Here is a 16,903-nt window from a genome sequence, read left to right on the forward strand (position 1 = left end):
ATTCAAGTGTTTACGGATTCAAAAAGGTTATAAGTTATCCTCTGAAAGAAAATGTTTTTCAACGATCCCTCAAACTGCTGTTGAACGCCATATTTTAATTTTCGTCATGCGATTATGCATTATTTTCTATGACAAAACCGGGTCTGCTTTGTGAAATTTAAGGACAAAACCGGGTCGTACACATTGACAAAACCGGGTGCTTCAATTTTGACATGACCCACTTCTTTCATTCCATGCACAGACATGCAACTATTGAGGCGATCATAGTGAAAAGTCTTGAAATCTCCGTGTTAATATCTTTCTTTCCGTACCTTTCTATCCGTACAATGTGCTCAGTTTAAAGAGAAATTAAACAAATTCGAGGCAGGGTTCACTCAATTCACCATTTTGATGTGCCTTTTTACTTATTTCTCCATAAATCTAGAACGGTGGTAGAAAATATTACATCACACTATCGAAAATAGTTATATGTGTATGTATATTCTTCAATATCATTAAAACAACATATAAATAAACAGAATTTCTACCTTTCTCTGTCTGTTGATTGTCCGTCATCGTACCGGACATTAGATACTATTGAGTCCAAACATTTTTCGCCGGGGTAGTTTAGATACAGTGATCTTACCCAGGTGTTTAAGTATGGTAGGTAGTTCCTGCTCCACTAATGACCCACATCATTTTAAATAAAACCCGGTAATAAGTACCATTCAGTAATGCCATTACCTGGAAAAGAATACAAAAAAAAAAACTGTGGCTACGATAATTAAAACATCCTCGGCCATATTTGACACAATATTCCATAACGGTTGATCAAATCATGATGGGATCTGTAAAAATTGTGATGACTACAACTTTACCTTAAAGAACTCGTGATTAAGTAGCTCCATTAGTAGAAGCAATTTCACGAAATTTATAGTAAGAAAAACCAGTTGTGGAATATCGTATCAATTGGGAGATATATACTCCATAGTCAGGGGTTCCTTTTCACCAAAAACAAATTATAATTAAAAATTATCGTAAGTTAAACTGAAATGTTCATGACTTACTAGTACTTTTTCTCGTAAAATTTTTTTTGTGAAATAAGTCGCAGGTGCCTAGAGAAAGTTTGCCATATATAAATTGATTTCATCTAATTTGTAATAAAGTTTAATTACTTCTCAACTGTTCTGTCAGTTTCTAGATGTAAGTACAGATAAGAAGCGGACCTTACTGTTTATGTGGTATCCTTTATTTCAAGTTCAAAGTGGTAGATGCAATCAACATGGTCACCAAACTTTATTCAGCAAGAAAACAGTATAAATATAGAGGAAAGTGAGATTAAAGGATAATGCAACTAGTTTTATTAATTCCATTCTTTTTTTTATAAGCTTCTGATAGGAGTCAGCGTCATACAACACGTCATAGAAACGGAACAAATTAGATGTCAATGAAAAACCAGCATTTTTATGAACTTTTTTATTGGTATTTACCAAGTATCTGTTCCTGGCTAACAAGGATATTTGTATCTACCTTGAGTCTTTTATTAAAAAAGTTGTGCTAATTCTTTCGATTTGTCTGAGTTTTATAGAAGGCAAAATACTTGAGTAAACGGTGATGTCGATGTTCACAACTATCCTATACTACGAATACACATTGTACATTTTATCTTACTTATTTTTTCTTGATAAAAAAATAAAGTGAGTCAGTTGCCTCATTGCCTGAATAGAAGCTACACCACTGAATGTGACAAGGATGTTGACACAATTCATCCTGCAGAGTCAAACCATGCATGAATTAAACTATTATATTGACAGATGATATCAAGTTGGATGTCGTTTCCCTAAGATATTTTGGGGATGATTACCTTGACGATCTGGCTATTTCACAGGCAACAAATATTTAGAATGTTAATTTGACACTTCCTGAGATGTGTTTATTTTCAATTGCTTTATTGCTTTTGATATAGAATGAAAACAAATAAATGTTCATGATCTCTTACTTTTTTAAGTTTCCTTAATAGTTGTGAGGCGGATATCTTTCAGAAAAGTGGGTGGAGCTATCTCGTGGGAGCTATAGCCATTGAATGACATCAAAATGAACATGCCTACATGTACCAGCTAAGCTCCGTTTATCTTCCTCTTAGATTCTTACGAGTTCATGCTGAGTTATCCAAGTATGATACAACATCAAATTGCAGATAATAGACCATGTTTTTTTTTCCAAACTCATTTTTAAAGCAAGTTATTTCTTTAAAACATTAAAAGAAAAAAATGCAATTAATATTACAATTTTTGTGATTATTCTGCTCTAATTAGGGTGTCAACGTATTTATAATTGTTCCGCATAACAGAAGTTCATCTGGCCCCAGTATCGATTCATGAAAACCTATCTTAAGTTTCATTTAAGAGAAGACTTACGAACGCTTAATTTACGAGAACTTTACGATGGTGCTAAGAGCATATCTCCAATCCCCTCGTGGGTTACTCTTAACAATTTTACGCCTGTCTTAGTTTACACTTACGACTGTGAGTTAAGATAGCTCTCTTATCGACTTTTCCGAAGTGACCGTCTTTGATTTTTGACTTGAAGAGAATATAAGAATTCGCAGCAATATCGGTAGTAAAATTCATGTGTGCGTTTAATATACTAGAACGCTCGAAAAACATACCATGTTAAATTAAAAACTTGAATTTTATAGTTTATTCTATATGTTGAACTGTTACACCACTGTCCAAGGTGAGGGGAGGGTTGGCGCCTTCAAACATGTTTAACCCGGCCCCATTCTATATGTGCCTGTCCCAATTAGCCTGTAACTGAGTGCATGTGTTGCCGTTTTTACTCTTATGGTTGTCGTTGGTTCATGTCTGTCATATATTTTTTTCGTAAATTGTTTTGTTATAAGTTTACGCAATTGAATTGTTTCATATTTTTCATGTCGGGGCCTTTTATAACCGACAATACGGTATTTGTTTTTTCATTGTTAAAGGCCGTACGATTGCCTATAATTACTTATATCCACTTCAGTTGAACGTTGAATAAGGAGATATGGTAGATAGTGTCTCATTGGCAATCATACCATATCTCCTTATTTTTATATTAACGAAATATTTTCAAACATTGAAAAGAAACAAAAATGGCAGAAGGAGGTGCTCCAAACGGTCCGAAGAAAACAAGTGACAATTTGTCTTTCCCTATTGTTAATTTTTCTTTTTTGAACGGTGATGTTCTTTTGGCACCGTCTTGCGGTGTTTATATATCCCAACTCGTTCAGTATGCCGGCCGTGTCTGTATAGTAACGTTTTGGATTTCTAATCTATGTAACACTGGTAAATTATGAAGTCATGAATTTCTTTACCACAAATTATCTAAAACCTTTACTAAATTCTTCTATAGATACAAAGATTTGAATTTAAAAGGTTTGGTTGTACATGTAGAAAACTTATTTCAAACGTAATAACACAGCAAAACTTTTACGGTGATGTTGTTTACCGAGCCCGGAAATTTAGATACGATCTGGGTAAACTTATCAATCCTTTAAATAAACTTATTCTAAAAAGTTACCAATAAGACACTGAGTGTAATTAGATCTATGAATATTGTTTTTTCTTGTATTGGTATAAATTTTGATTTTGTTATCAGTAAATTAAGACCATACTAAATGTTATTGTTTTACACATGTCATATGCACGTTCACGATACTATATAATCTGTCGATACCTATACTTTGTTCATGTTTTTCTCTGACTATTATTGACGTCTTAATACTAAATCCATTGGATGTTATGTGTGTATTGATTTACATTTTAGTCTTAGATACATGATTTTTTTAATTAGTTGTTATTGGCTTTGAAATAGCTGTCGCGCGCAGTCACTGCGAGTTCTCTCAGATCAGTACTTTGTGTTTTTGTTGTTGTTATGGATGTATAAATACCCGGCCACGTTCGGTTTGTATTTTTGTTTGAAGTTTTTCTGCTCTATATCGATCTGATGAGCTAAGCATTTTTCAACTGATTTGTATAGTTTGTTCTTATATTGTGCTGTTACTCCACTGTCAACTAGGGGAGGACTGAGCGCTCACAAACATGTTTAACCCCGCCACATTCGTTACGTACCTGTCCCAAGTCATGATGAGCCTGTAGTTTAGTGGACTGGTTGTCGTTAGTTCATGTCTGTCATATTTGTTTTTTCGTAATTGTTTTGTTATAAATTAGGCCGTTGGTTTTTTCAATTAAATTGTTTAGTATTTTTCTTGTCTCATTGTTGAAAGTTGTCTATAATTGCTTACATCCACTTCATTTGAACTAAATGGAAGATAGTTGTCTCATTGGCAATCATACCACATCTCTTTATTTTTTATGAGAAAAGCCAACTTTAACAAAGATGATTTGGAAACAATGCTAACAGCTATTCAGTAGAACAAAATGCTGTTACTAGGGACCCGATTCTGTAATCACGGACAATCGTACGGTCGTCTAGGAAAACCAATGGATTTGTTCGATCTCTGAAGACCCTTTTGGATATCCTATTTTGTTCTCTTGAACACACATGCAAGAACATCGCAAGCGCTATTTTATCAACTAAGAGAGAGAAAGGGGTGCCACTGCCCACTCTTTGAATTTTCTGTTAAGTTTTTAGTAAAAAAAGAATGCTGATACACTTAACATTTGCTAAAAGTAATCAAAGATGATCTTAAGTTGATTATCGACGTTCGAGATACCCAGTCGATAAGATTAAAACTAAGAGAGCTTTCCGAGAAGGATAAAGAGTACTCTTAGGGTTGCGAGTGAGACATGAATTTTAAGGGCTGTCAATCATTCTAAGATTACTTCAAGATACAATCTTAGCAGATGCAATGATCTTAAGATGATCTTAAGCACTAAGATTGCTTCATGATACCGGCTAATGGAAACTTTGTTAAAAACAATGCCATACTATCTGTTTCTGTTGGAACAAAAAATCGATACCCTTTATTCCGTAAGGAACACATACTGTATTGTTTATAATTTTGATATTGTATAATATTAATACGGGAGCCGGTGTTTTGATATTAAAAAGAATGATTTATTTCATTCCCGCTTAAAATGATACATAAGAATGAAAAACGTTTCTAGTATTAAAACATATTTACCAGTGATTTCTTCATAAAAATTGTAAGAAGTTAAGTGTTTTGTGTACTCTTTCAAATAAAGCCCCAAAAAATATATGTCACCGAACATTCAAAAATTTATTAGCAAATTTGTTTTTTTCTCATTTGTTTAAAAAAAAGTTGTCTTTCTTTAGAACACTGAATTAGACGTCGTAGTACAAGTTTTCCCTCAAATATCGGTAAACGGACGTTTGAAATCCACATTCAAAGTTTCAAGTATAGCAACAATATACACAGATAAATGGAAGTTGGAAGAAGTACAATTGCAAAAATGACATTGAAGATAAAGGACATTTTTTACTTAAATGTCCTAAATTCCACGAAAAGCGCAAGGAATATTTAGATAATGTTAAAACATTGAGGGTACCAAATTTAAAGGCATTTAGTGATACATCTAAAGTCTGGCTCGTAAGTACGAAAGCGTATATGGACCTCATATTAGTTATCTAATAACGCGAATGGCAACTCAAATAAGGTCTCTTACGGTAGATCGGCCGGGTGTCTTTTTCTGAGCATCCCGTCTGGGTATGTTGCAAAAATACTTTTTTGTTTTAAAAGTATTTTACCAAGTATCATTTAATATTCAACAAAAACATATAAAACTTGAAATTTAAAGAATAGACTATCAAAAAATGAAGTGTTCGTTAAGGTATTTAAAATTTTACGAAAAAAATTCTTTTAAAATCAAGGACAGATAACTATATTGAATTTGATAGAACAATTTTTTTTTAATTCTGTAGGTAACTTTTTTTTTGACATTTCAGATGTAGGGAATTTATCAAAAGCAATTCTCCCATTGAATTTTAACCAATTCTATCATTTATTGACTCATCAATAAAGAAGTTTAAGAAAAATCTTTCTTCGAACATTAAGACACCTCGCGGTTATCTAAAATACCTTATAGTGCAAGAAGACGCAGTTTATTTATATCCATGCATATATCAAATTATAAAGCATTAAGATGATGTTTTTTGAAGTAGCGTTCTGTCTTATAAATGTATAGGTCATTTTATTTTACATTATTTACATATTTTTTTTTGTAAATTAAGGATAATAAAATAAGACACATACTAATTTCAATAAAAAGCAATAAGCCGCTTTTATCAGTATACATGTATATAGTGGACCAAGGAACTATTAAAAAGGGGAAGTAATTACATGTTAATACGGGGAGGGGAAGGAGCCAAACCTTATATCATACTTGTTTTTAAGAATGAGGAGATAATCAGTAACCGTCAGTTGAACTTAGAATCGATCACTTCGTGGACAATCATTATGGAACTACCAAATAAATTGAAAAGAGCCGGAATGGAAATTCACCGCCAGCTCTGAACAGGTCTCTGTACAGCTCACTTTGATCAAGGTTAAGGAACCGGACACATCATCCAGGAAACCTGAGCCGGCCATGAAAAAGAAGAACAAGCCACCATCTACCAGGAGACGCAACGCTAACCGTTTCGCTCAGTGAATGGACACAAAGACAGCCGTTGTTCCCGCTGCTGCACAACAACAAAATACCGAGGCCAGCGTAGACCACAACAGTCAGACAGACGCTAGGGACACAATAGTTGGTAAACTACTCACACCAACTAAGTAAAGAGGTGAACCAGTGGGAGTTGTCATCAACAAGGATATTGTCACCAGTTCTTACAACCCCAAGAAGGCATACCATCGCCTTATTTATTACACATCGACACCACTGCATACGTCGCCCTTTAACCTTCAATCCAAAGATGCTATAGAAGCTGCCATACTGTCAGAACGGCCGAACACTCCGTACCAGCAACAACATCGCAGTCGGAGTAAGATGAAAGCAAAAAGACAGGCAGATCCAAATCTTTCAATCTTGCAATCTTACGTACATTAGTCCGCAATATCCAAAAGGATAGCTGGACCCTAAAACCAATCATCATCAGTAAACATCAATGGGTCAGCAACATAACACAAAAGATTAACATGCATGTGCATCTATTGACTTTTTGCGATATTGAAAATTCAAAGTCTTTGTTTGGTTTGCTTGAACTAAGAAATTGGAATAAAGTTCTAAAATCCAGTAGCCCTTTTCACAAAAAATCTTAAGTGTAAAATTAATCTTACGATAAAAATATTTAGTTGAATTGTTAAGGAATATTTTAGACTTACGATAAATTTTACACTTTAGATTTTTTGTGAAAAGGGCTACTGGGGCGTAGGAGCCGGAGTAAAACTCACCAACTTCTAGACTATTTGACTATAGAAAAAATTTTTTTTTTTGCTTTTCAATTTCAGAAATATTACCCCCCCCCCCCCCCCCCCTTCCTTCAAACATACACACACTAACACTTATCATGCAGTCTAATATTATATATGCCATTGATTGATTTCACAAATACTCGACTGTACGAAAATTAAACATAAGACTAAGCTAGCAATACGAACAACACCATATTTCTTCCACTGGGAACTTATATATTACGAAGGAACTTCTATTCCATGAAAAGGCCATGCACTTTGAATAGTTAATAAAACAATTATATTTTATTGTATTTGTTGCAATCGACAAACTAAGCCAGACAGAATCCGTTAGTTCTCCTTATTATAAGCTAAGGAGACTACTAGCTTACTTAAGTGTTATACATAAAGTTGATTTCGAGTTAAGGATCCGTTAGTTTAATTCCATAGCGAACTTTTTATCGTGACTTCCAGATAATTTTGCTTTAATCATTGAAATAGATTGCTTCATTTTTCTAATATTTATCAAGTCGATTTTTTCGAAAGCATTAATGGTTAAATAATTTATTTGGTAGTTCATTCCATGTTTTTGCTATCTTTACATCGAAAGGTGTTTTCTGAAATTCGATTGAAACCTATGATACAGCACCTTGTTGCTATTTTGTTCTACTACTAACTCTTTGTTGTGAAATCAGTGTGAATTGTAAGAAGGAGCTTGCTTTGTTGTCATAATAACCGTTTATCAGATTATAAAAGTTTCAATCATATCTCCCCTGATTCGTCTATAAAGATAAGTATAATTACAAAAAAAAAAAACAAAGTCCATTAAGGTAAATTAAGTAATTCTTTATTGTCACATATATTAAAACAAGATACTTGTGACAAATACAAATAATAAACAGCAACAAAAATTGATTTGAATAATTATATATACATACATGTATAATAATAATAATAATAATAATAATAATAATAATAATAATAATAATAATAATAATAATATGTGCAGTGGTTAACAACATTAAGAAAGATAACACCCGGCCACCGAAAGCTTGATTTTTGTCGAGCCTAGGTGGTCGAGTGGTCTAGCGCGTCGGGCAAAGTGCAAGGCGATTTGTTGCCACGATATCTCAGTAGCATGAGTTCGAATTCCGACCAGGGAAGAACAGAAATTTGCTTCCGCAAATTTAAAGATCTAACATTGTTGGACTGTTATTTAGACGAATTATATATATATATATAATATGGTGTACAAATTTTTGCACCTCACGTTTGCGGTATACCATCTTTTCCGCAAGTTTATTGTTTTCTGTTTGGTATTAAATTAATAATAAAGATCCATTTTGTTACATCTTGTGATCCGTTTATTTGGCAATCGCCAATGGCAGTCAGCAGGGTTTAAGAACATCCGTTGTTCGACCTGTTAGTCAAATGCGTTTTGTTTAAATATACCCTTTCACTTTTATTGTCTTTTGGAAAATGTTGTTTGTGCTGTATTTAGACCCCTCTACCAAGAAACTTGTTTTGCATGCACACAAACAACAAATGTTCTTAAACCCTGCTGACTGCCATTGGCGATTGCCAAATAAACATATATATATATATACAAGACTTATTTATATGTATATACAAGCAAAAATAGCTAATTTTATAAGTCATTGTCCTCAGCTTCAATGTTTTATAAAGGAACCTTTTTACTTGATTTATATTTGTATCAGTATCAGAAAGATTTGGAAATATAGGATTATCTATTGCGATGTCATTAAAAAGTTGTATACGTAATATTTTATTATTATTGACAGTAGAGCAGAATGTGGTTTTTATCTTCTATGATTTTACAAAAGTCCACAAATCCTGACAAAATCGAACGCTCGCCCATTCAGTTCAACCAACAGAACGCATGGAAACCAACTAATCCTGACTTGATGTAGCCATTTTTCGAATGTTTTTACAGCCCTATGATAACATGGGTAAGTCTAGTTTTTTTTATTATCTCTAGATAACTCAGATCTTTGAGTCCGCTGGTAATTGTTTAGCTACACTTCTTTTTTCTTTATATAAGTGATCAAACTGATCAAAATGAACTTGCATAGTCCGGGCTATTTGTGAAACCGTAGCTTTTATGTTCCTTATGAATAAGATATTTTTTTAACAATTTGCAGACCATAGAAAAATTGTCAAAATATGTCAGAAGGACCATAAGAGCAACGGTTCCGCAACTAAGCCCAGGTGTGTTCTGACGAATGTTTTATATAATGGCAAGAATATCTCGATACTCAAATTAAATAAATGTTCTCTCGAGAACCGCAAACTATGTGATTTTCAAATGTAAGATCTAAGTAAGACTCCGATATCCTTTTCCTCATTTGCATTTGTAACTGTTTGACTGTTTGGTTCAGTAATGCACAACAGTTAAGTTAGGTCGTCATCATTTTTTTTTTTCCTGCACATTTTCATTTGCTTACATTTTTCCGAATGAAATTTTAGTACTGAGCCATTTATTGCTCCATAAGTGGAGGAGGGAGATGGACACCCCCTTTTCAAGAATTGTCTAGTAGTTGCGATTAACTTTATTCCGGCGCCTTCTTGTTTTGACGCAACCTTGCTTGATCTTGCTTTACTCAGCAATCAACGGGAACGTTCCGGATAGCTTACTATCTTGCTTCGGGAGTTGTAATGAAGAAGGAAGATAACTCTTATTTTGACGTTATGACGTCATATGTAAACAACATGGCCGCCTCATAAAATGGGGCCATGGGTTTTAAAATTTATGATAGTTTTTAGCGTAATACTTCTTGAATGTGTGAAAACTGATGTGGGAAGTGGAAATGGCGAAAGCCTGCAAGACATTGGCATAATTGATATAAAAAGCCGTTATAAGCGATCATCTGGATATTCTAAATTCAAGATAGGAAAAAGTACGACATCCCTTTCCCTATAGACTAGAATACAAGACTGAAAGTTTTATTTAATAATAATAATAATAATAATATGTGCTGTGGTTAGCAACATTAACAGGAGCTACACACGACAATATTTCGGGTATATGCATTTAATTGATATAACACTTTCAGCCGCTACGTGCGGATTATTCCAAATAATTAGTAGTTACATGACGTCTTCATGGTCTCGATAGGCTATTCTAATTTTTTGCTGTGACGCCTTCAACTTAGGAAGACGTCACAGGAAAAAAAAATTAAAATAGCCTTTCAAAACGTCATAATTATCTGTATAATCTGAACTACTTGAAGCTGTAATGTAAAAATATAACTGCCCCCACAAGACATGAAGTGAAGTTCAAAACAGACAGCAATCCACAAAACACGACGTATGCAATAAAATTGATCTATTAGTATTACCCCTCCCTTTTCCACTCTATTCTCCCCATCAAACGCCACAGTACAGTGGTCTACAAGGTGATAAGTAATAGTCGTGTAAAAATACAGTTTAAAATTATAAACGAGTACATTGTCAACTCGGAACTTAACAACAGCATTGCTTTGTTAAATACGCACAAACAGTTGTTGTGCGACAAGTTAACGTACTGCCTACTGGTAAAAGCAAGTGGGATTTGCAGAAATCTTCATATTTTGTATAACGACTACAATCTCCTAAAAACACACACTTCAAGTATGTTGTGCAAAGGTTTAAACCATACCACAGCAATTACAGAACGAATTCTGTCTGGGAATTTAAAACATCAATATATTCTTTTATTTTATCCCACCGATATGTTTTAATATACTACTGAAAATTTATTCAGCAGCTTGACAGTGATAAATCGTAATGAACTTCTTTTGTCTTGTAGAACATGATTTATTTATTAGTTGTGTTTGTGGCTTTAAACTAGTTTTCAATAACTGCGAGTACTCCTTGGTCTGTACTTTGTGTAAAAGAAGGGCGTAAGATAAAAGAGGGGGTAGGAATCCTCAGTCATCAATCTTAAGGCCTGTCGGCCCAAGTTGTCTCGAATGTGCAGGTTTTTAATAAGACAACAGCTTAAAAACATATAACATCAAAAGATAACATCTTCCTTTAATGACAGTTCTTTTAACATTGTTTAAGCAGATATCGCCGCGAGTCAACAATTACGACCAATGATCTGACACCAAGAACACCAATAAAGTATCATGTGAACAAAGCGGATATCAGTAATACCTGTCAGAATAACTGTGATTGCACTATATCATTTAGATATTTCAATTTATCAGACGGCCAAACAAAGAAAATGCATAATATTGGAAATTAGATAATGTATTTGTATTTTCGTTAATCATAATTCACAAATAAAAACAGTAAACTCCAAGCAAACTTTTGAAGTAAAGATATACTGTTCATCGAAAATTTAGGGAGACAACAGTTACAGCATTGACGTCATTAATTTTGTAACTACAAGTATGCTATAACAGTTGGGCGCCTGTAAATTGATTTCAGTCTAGTCCAAAGCTCAGAGTGCACTATACTCAGCTAAAGCAAAAGATATTTTAAGTTATATTAAAATTAACAAGAGTGCACACGCTGAATTGTCTCGACTACTGACAATTGATTTTATCATGTTGATAGTCCTAAATATGAAGTTTTACTACAAGTATCACATTAACATATATGATCCAAAATAATGAGGTCATGGTCAGATAAACCAAGCCGGAAATACATGTACACCTTTAATACAATCATTCAATACACCGAATATTGATGACCTATAGCTAATTATAGTATAAAAGAAACAGACCAAACCATGGAAATTATATATTGACCAATGAACCATGAAAATTATAGATTGACCAATGAACCATGAACATGAGGTCAAGGTCAGATGAACCCTTTCAGACAGACATGAACACCTTAAAATCGTTCCATGCATCAAATATACTTGACCTATTGCTTATAGTATCTAAGAAACAAAGTTAACCAGGAAAACTGAACATTGACCAATGAACCATGAAAATGAGGTGAAGGTCAGATGATACCTGCCAGACAGACATAAACATCTTAAAATCATTCCATACACCAAATATAGTTGACCTATTGCTTAAAGTTTAAGAAAAACAGACCAAAACACAAAAAACTTAACATTGAGCAATGAACCGTGAAAATGAGGTCAAGGTCAAATAAAACCTGCCAGTTGGACATGTACACATTACAATCGTAACATTCACCAAATACAGTAGACCTATTGCTTATAGTATCTGAGAAATGAACTTGACCACGAAAACTTAACCTTGTTCAATGATCCATGAAATGAGGTCGAGGTCAAGTGAAAACTACCTGACAGGCATGAAGACCTTGCAAGGTACGCACATACTAAATACAGTTATCCTATTACTCATAATCAGAGAGAAATTAACATTACAAAAAATCTGAACTTTTTTTCAAGTAGTCACTGAACTATGAAAATGAGGTCAAGGACAATGGACATATGACAGACGAAAACTTCATATCATAAGGCGTCTATATACAAAGTATGAAGCATCCAGGTCTTCTACCTTCTGAAATAATAAGCTTTAAAGAAGTTAGTAAACGCCACCGCCTCGGCCGGATCACTATCCATATGTCGAACTTTCTGCTTAGGAGGTCGCAGGCTCGACAAAAACAATTAAAGATAAAATGTTACTTCTAGCAGCCGGATTTGTATATATAATAAATTGTGTTTTGGCAATCAAAACCATATATTTGGGACGGAATAATATTTAAATATGAGAAAGGTATCAAAAATGAAAATGATAATTGTTGCAAATTATTATTTTAGGTCGAAGAAACGTACCCTTAGAAGAACAACTGACACCAAAGAACATTTATTATAACAATCCACCAGAAAGTAAGTTGTGATACATATTAGAACCATCAACAACATCATCTAAACTAAAGTCCTTTTCTATCTCACTGCAATGCTATTTGAAAGTTTGTTGTTGTGGAGAATATATTGTATTAGAAGATTTGTTTGCATTTTAGAGAAAATATCCATTAAATACTGGTATTCATGAAAGAGGAGGCTAAGCAGGAGGATCTTGGGAATGAATATTCTGGCCTAGAACGAACTGAAAACATAATCTTGCCCAATATTAGATGAATAGAATATTCTTCCGAGCAAAATGCAGGAAATAATTGTGTGCAAAGTGAAACTGAATATTAGCCAGACTAGGAATTGGTAAAAATGGATATTCCATCCGGGTAATTAACCAATCAGAGTACAGGATTCTTGCTGCATAAGAAATAAAATAAATTATCTTCCTCGTATCAGCCAATCAAAACCTGGCATTTCAACAAAACTTTACGACAAAAGAGATTATGTCAGCTTCCCAGTTGTGAACTTTCCATTTCTATGTAGCAACATTCCAACAGCGCCTCCATACTGAGTATATATCTCCCAATTGATACGATATTCCCGGGCTTGTATTTCCTATCATGATTTCCTTTATAGAGGATTGCTGCTCACAAGGAAGCTATTGAACCAAGAGTTCCAAATGGTGAAGTTGAAATCATCCCTTCGTAAATTTGACGGACGCCATCACGAGTTGGTTGACCGTTATGGAATAACCGTTTCACAGATGATATCGGATATGTTCCTTATGTCGTAACTACAATACCCTTCCCTTTTCACGAATGTGACCTACCGAATTAGACTATTTACCGGATTTGTAATAACATAAGCAACACGACGGGTGCCACATGTGGAGCAGGATCTGCTTACCCTTCCAGAGCACCTGAGATCACCCCCAGTTTTTGGTGGGGTTCGTGTTGCTTAGTCTTTAGTTTTCTATGTGTGTCATCTGCACTATTATTTGTCTGTTTGTCTTTTTATTTTTGGCCATGGTGTTGTCAGTTTGTTTTCGATCTATGAGTTTGACTGTCCCTCTGGTATCTTTCGTCCCTCTTTTAGTATGAAGTATAATAATAAAATATAACAAAAGATAACCACTTATAGGACAGACACATGGACATGTTGCCAGGTTGAAACTCGTTTTTGAAATCCCCACCTTCCCCTCTTTAATCTTGGAACTAGGACAGCAGTGATAACGATAGTCAATGCAGTATAAAAGAATGCTCACAGTTTCTGAGAGCAAGCTCAACGCACTTTAACTTGTCGATGTACTTTGATTCTTCGAAATTCGTTGCTTGTTCTGCGGATTCCCGGAATGCTTAATATTTATACATTACTAGCTATTTTCCAGAAGCCACTTATCAAAACAAAACTTATACATAAAGGTAGATTCACGGTATACCGCCACCTTGGATTGTACAATAGCAGTTCATAATCGGTCTAGTTCTTTGCCTAAATCTGCAAATTTTGTGACAGATTTGCAATTTATGTGTAAGACTGTTTATTTGTATAAAGAAAAATAAGTGATTCATTGCATTATCCAAAATGTTTAAACAAATACCAAATATTTGTGATTTTAGAATAAATTTTTCAACTTTGCAATTTAAGGGGAGATAACTCTTATAGTAAAAATTTTATACTGGAATGATAGTGTAATTTTCATTTTTTACTTGTAGCAAGAAAACAAGTTCGGTGACACCATTTTCTTCTTATTTTCTAGCATATTATAAAACCTACCTTCTCATATTTTAATTCAAAATTTTATCTCATAGATTTTTTTTTATTCACAAAAATAGTATTTCATGAACAATCTATGCAAATTTTGGCAATTTTGCACTACTTGTAGCTTGCAAAATAGCACTGTGACCCATTCTTTTTATTATAATTTTGAAAAAAGCATAGTAAAATCTTCATTTTGGCAAAGTATAAGAAAGTTCTATCTGAGGAAATATATACCGATGATCCACCTTAAATACATTTTTTTTTCAAAACATAGTATGATATTTGACACAGAGCTCACTCGGTGAAAAAATTCGGTACCAAAATAATGGCCGGTGACGATTTGCCCAGCTGTCGAGTTAACCCGGAGTCGATAAGACTTCTTACCTCCGCCGTGTCAAGGGCTGTTATAAAACAATAGTCTAGTTTATAGTCTAACTGTGTTCCGATGATTAGCAAGTTGTTCAATCTGAAAGGCGTTATTTCCCGAATCCAAAAAGAACGCTGAAACTGAAAGAAAGCGTTCTTTTGTTTTTTTATGCAAAACTTTACTTTATATAATTTATGAAAATTAGTTGGCGAGGCAAGTTAGTAATTGTAAAAGGAACGACAGACATATACATCTTACAATAATTCCATACACCAAATATAGTTGACCTATTGCTTAAAGTTTAAGAACTATTAAAAAGAGGTCAAAGACAATGGACATATGACAGACGAAAACTTTATATCATATATTTGGGACGGAATAATATCTTAAAATATGAGAAAGGTATGAGAAATGAAAATGATAATTGTTGCAAATTATTTTAGGTCGAAGAAACGTACCCTTAGAAGATCAACTGGCACCGAAGCAAATTTATTATAAAAATCAACCAGAAAGTAAGTTGTGATACATATTAGAACCATCAACAACATCATCTAAACTAAAGTCCTTTTCTATCTCACTGCAATGCTATTTGAAAGTTTGTTGTTGTGGAGAATACATTGTATCAGAAGAGGGGCCTGATGGGGGGTCTCATCACGATTCACGAGTTGACTTTTTTGTTAATTACGATTCACAGAAAAAAAATTTCCATGATCACGGATCACGAAAATATAAAAAAAAAAAAAATCTGTAGAAAAACGGATCACGATAGCGAAAATGCGCCGATCACGAAGAACGAAAATAACCCATCAGGCCCCTCTTAGAAGAAATGCAGGAATTGATTGTGCGCAAAGTGAAACTGAATATAAGCCAGACTAGGAATAGGTAAAAATGGATATTCCGTCCGGGTAATTAACCAATCAGATTACAGGATTCTTACTATATAAGAAATAAAATGAATTATCTTCCTCGTATCAGCCGATCAAAATCTGGCATTTTAACGTGAAGTATAATAATAAAATATAACTAAAGATAACCTCTTATAGGACAGACACATGGACTTGTTTTAAGATCCCCGACTTCCCCTCTTCAATCTTGGAACTAGGACAACAGTAATAATGATAGTCAATGCAGTATAAAAAGAATGCTCACAGTTTCTGAGAGCAAGCTCAACGCAGTTTAACTTGTCGATGTACTTTGATTCTTCGAAATTCGTTGCTTGTTCTGCGGATTCCCGGAATACTTAAGATTTTATACATTACTAGCTATAATGAGTATTTTCCAGAAGCCACTTATCAAAACAAAACTTATTGCTTCGCATCACGGTACGAAGCTATTAGTTTCAGTCGATATACACGGCATCTTGAAATAAATACTTATCACATATAGATTCTGATTGGTTGCTTTATGATGCGGCTGAGATACAGCGACAGCTATTGGTTTAAATGAGATAAAGAATTACAGACTTTTCTCGTCTCAGGATAAGACATCAAATGCCGGAAAATTAACTATGTGTATTTCAGTTCCGATCAACTGTCATTAATTCATGTTCGTTTTATTATGCATATATTGCACACTGAAATTCAATATTGAAAAATCAATTATTAATACGTGTTTATTGCTTTGTTATTCTGCAATATGCACGATTTGTTTTGCTAAA

The 16,903-nt window shown here is 33.9% G+C and overlaps 1 protein-coding gene across 50 annotated transcripts in view; it reads left to right on the forward strand.

Annotated features, from left to right (window-relative positions):
- Positions 1-10,056: 10,056 nt before the first annotated feature.
- The window catches only part of LOC127730143 (uncharacterized), a 60,508-nt gene continuing 53,661 nt past the window's right edge, over positions 10,057-16,903 (forward strand). For 41 of the 50 annotated variants that reach the window (XM_052238291.1, XM_052238293.1, XM_052238292.1 and 38 more), the window contains exons 1-3: positions 10,057-10,254; positions 13,086-13,154; positions 15,690-15,758. In XM_052238291.1, coding sequence (XP_052094251.1) covers positions 10,083-10,254; positions 13,086-13,154; positions 15,690-15,758 — 310 coding nt within the window. In that variant the 5' untranslated portion in view covers positions 10,057-10,082. The remainder of the gene's footprint in view (positions 10,255-13,085; positions 13,155-15,689; positions 15,759-16,903) is intronic. The other 9 variants (XM_052238299.1, XM_052238312.1, XM_052238325.1 and 6 more) reach the window with 1 other exon arrangement.

This window comes from Mytilus californianus, unplaced genomic scaffold (assembly GCF_021869535.1).
Source record: "Mytilus californianus isolate M0D057914Y unplaced genomic scaffold, xbMytCali1.0.p SCAF_2, whole genome shotgun sequence".
In the NCBI taxonomy this organism is placed as follows: Eukaryota; Metazoa; Mollusca; class Bivalvia; order Mytilida; family Mytilidae; genus Mytilus; species Mytilus californianus.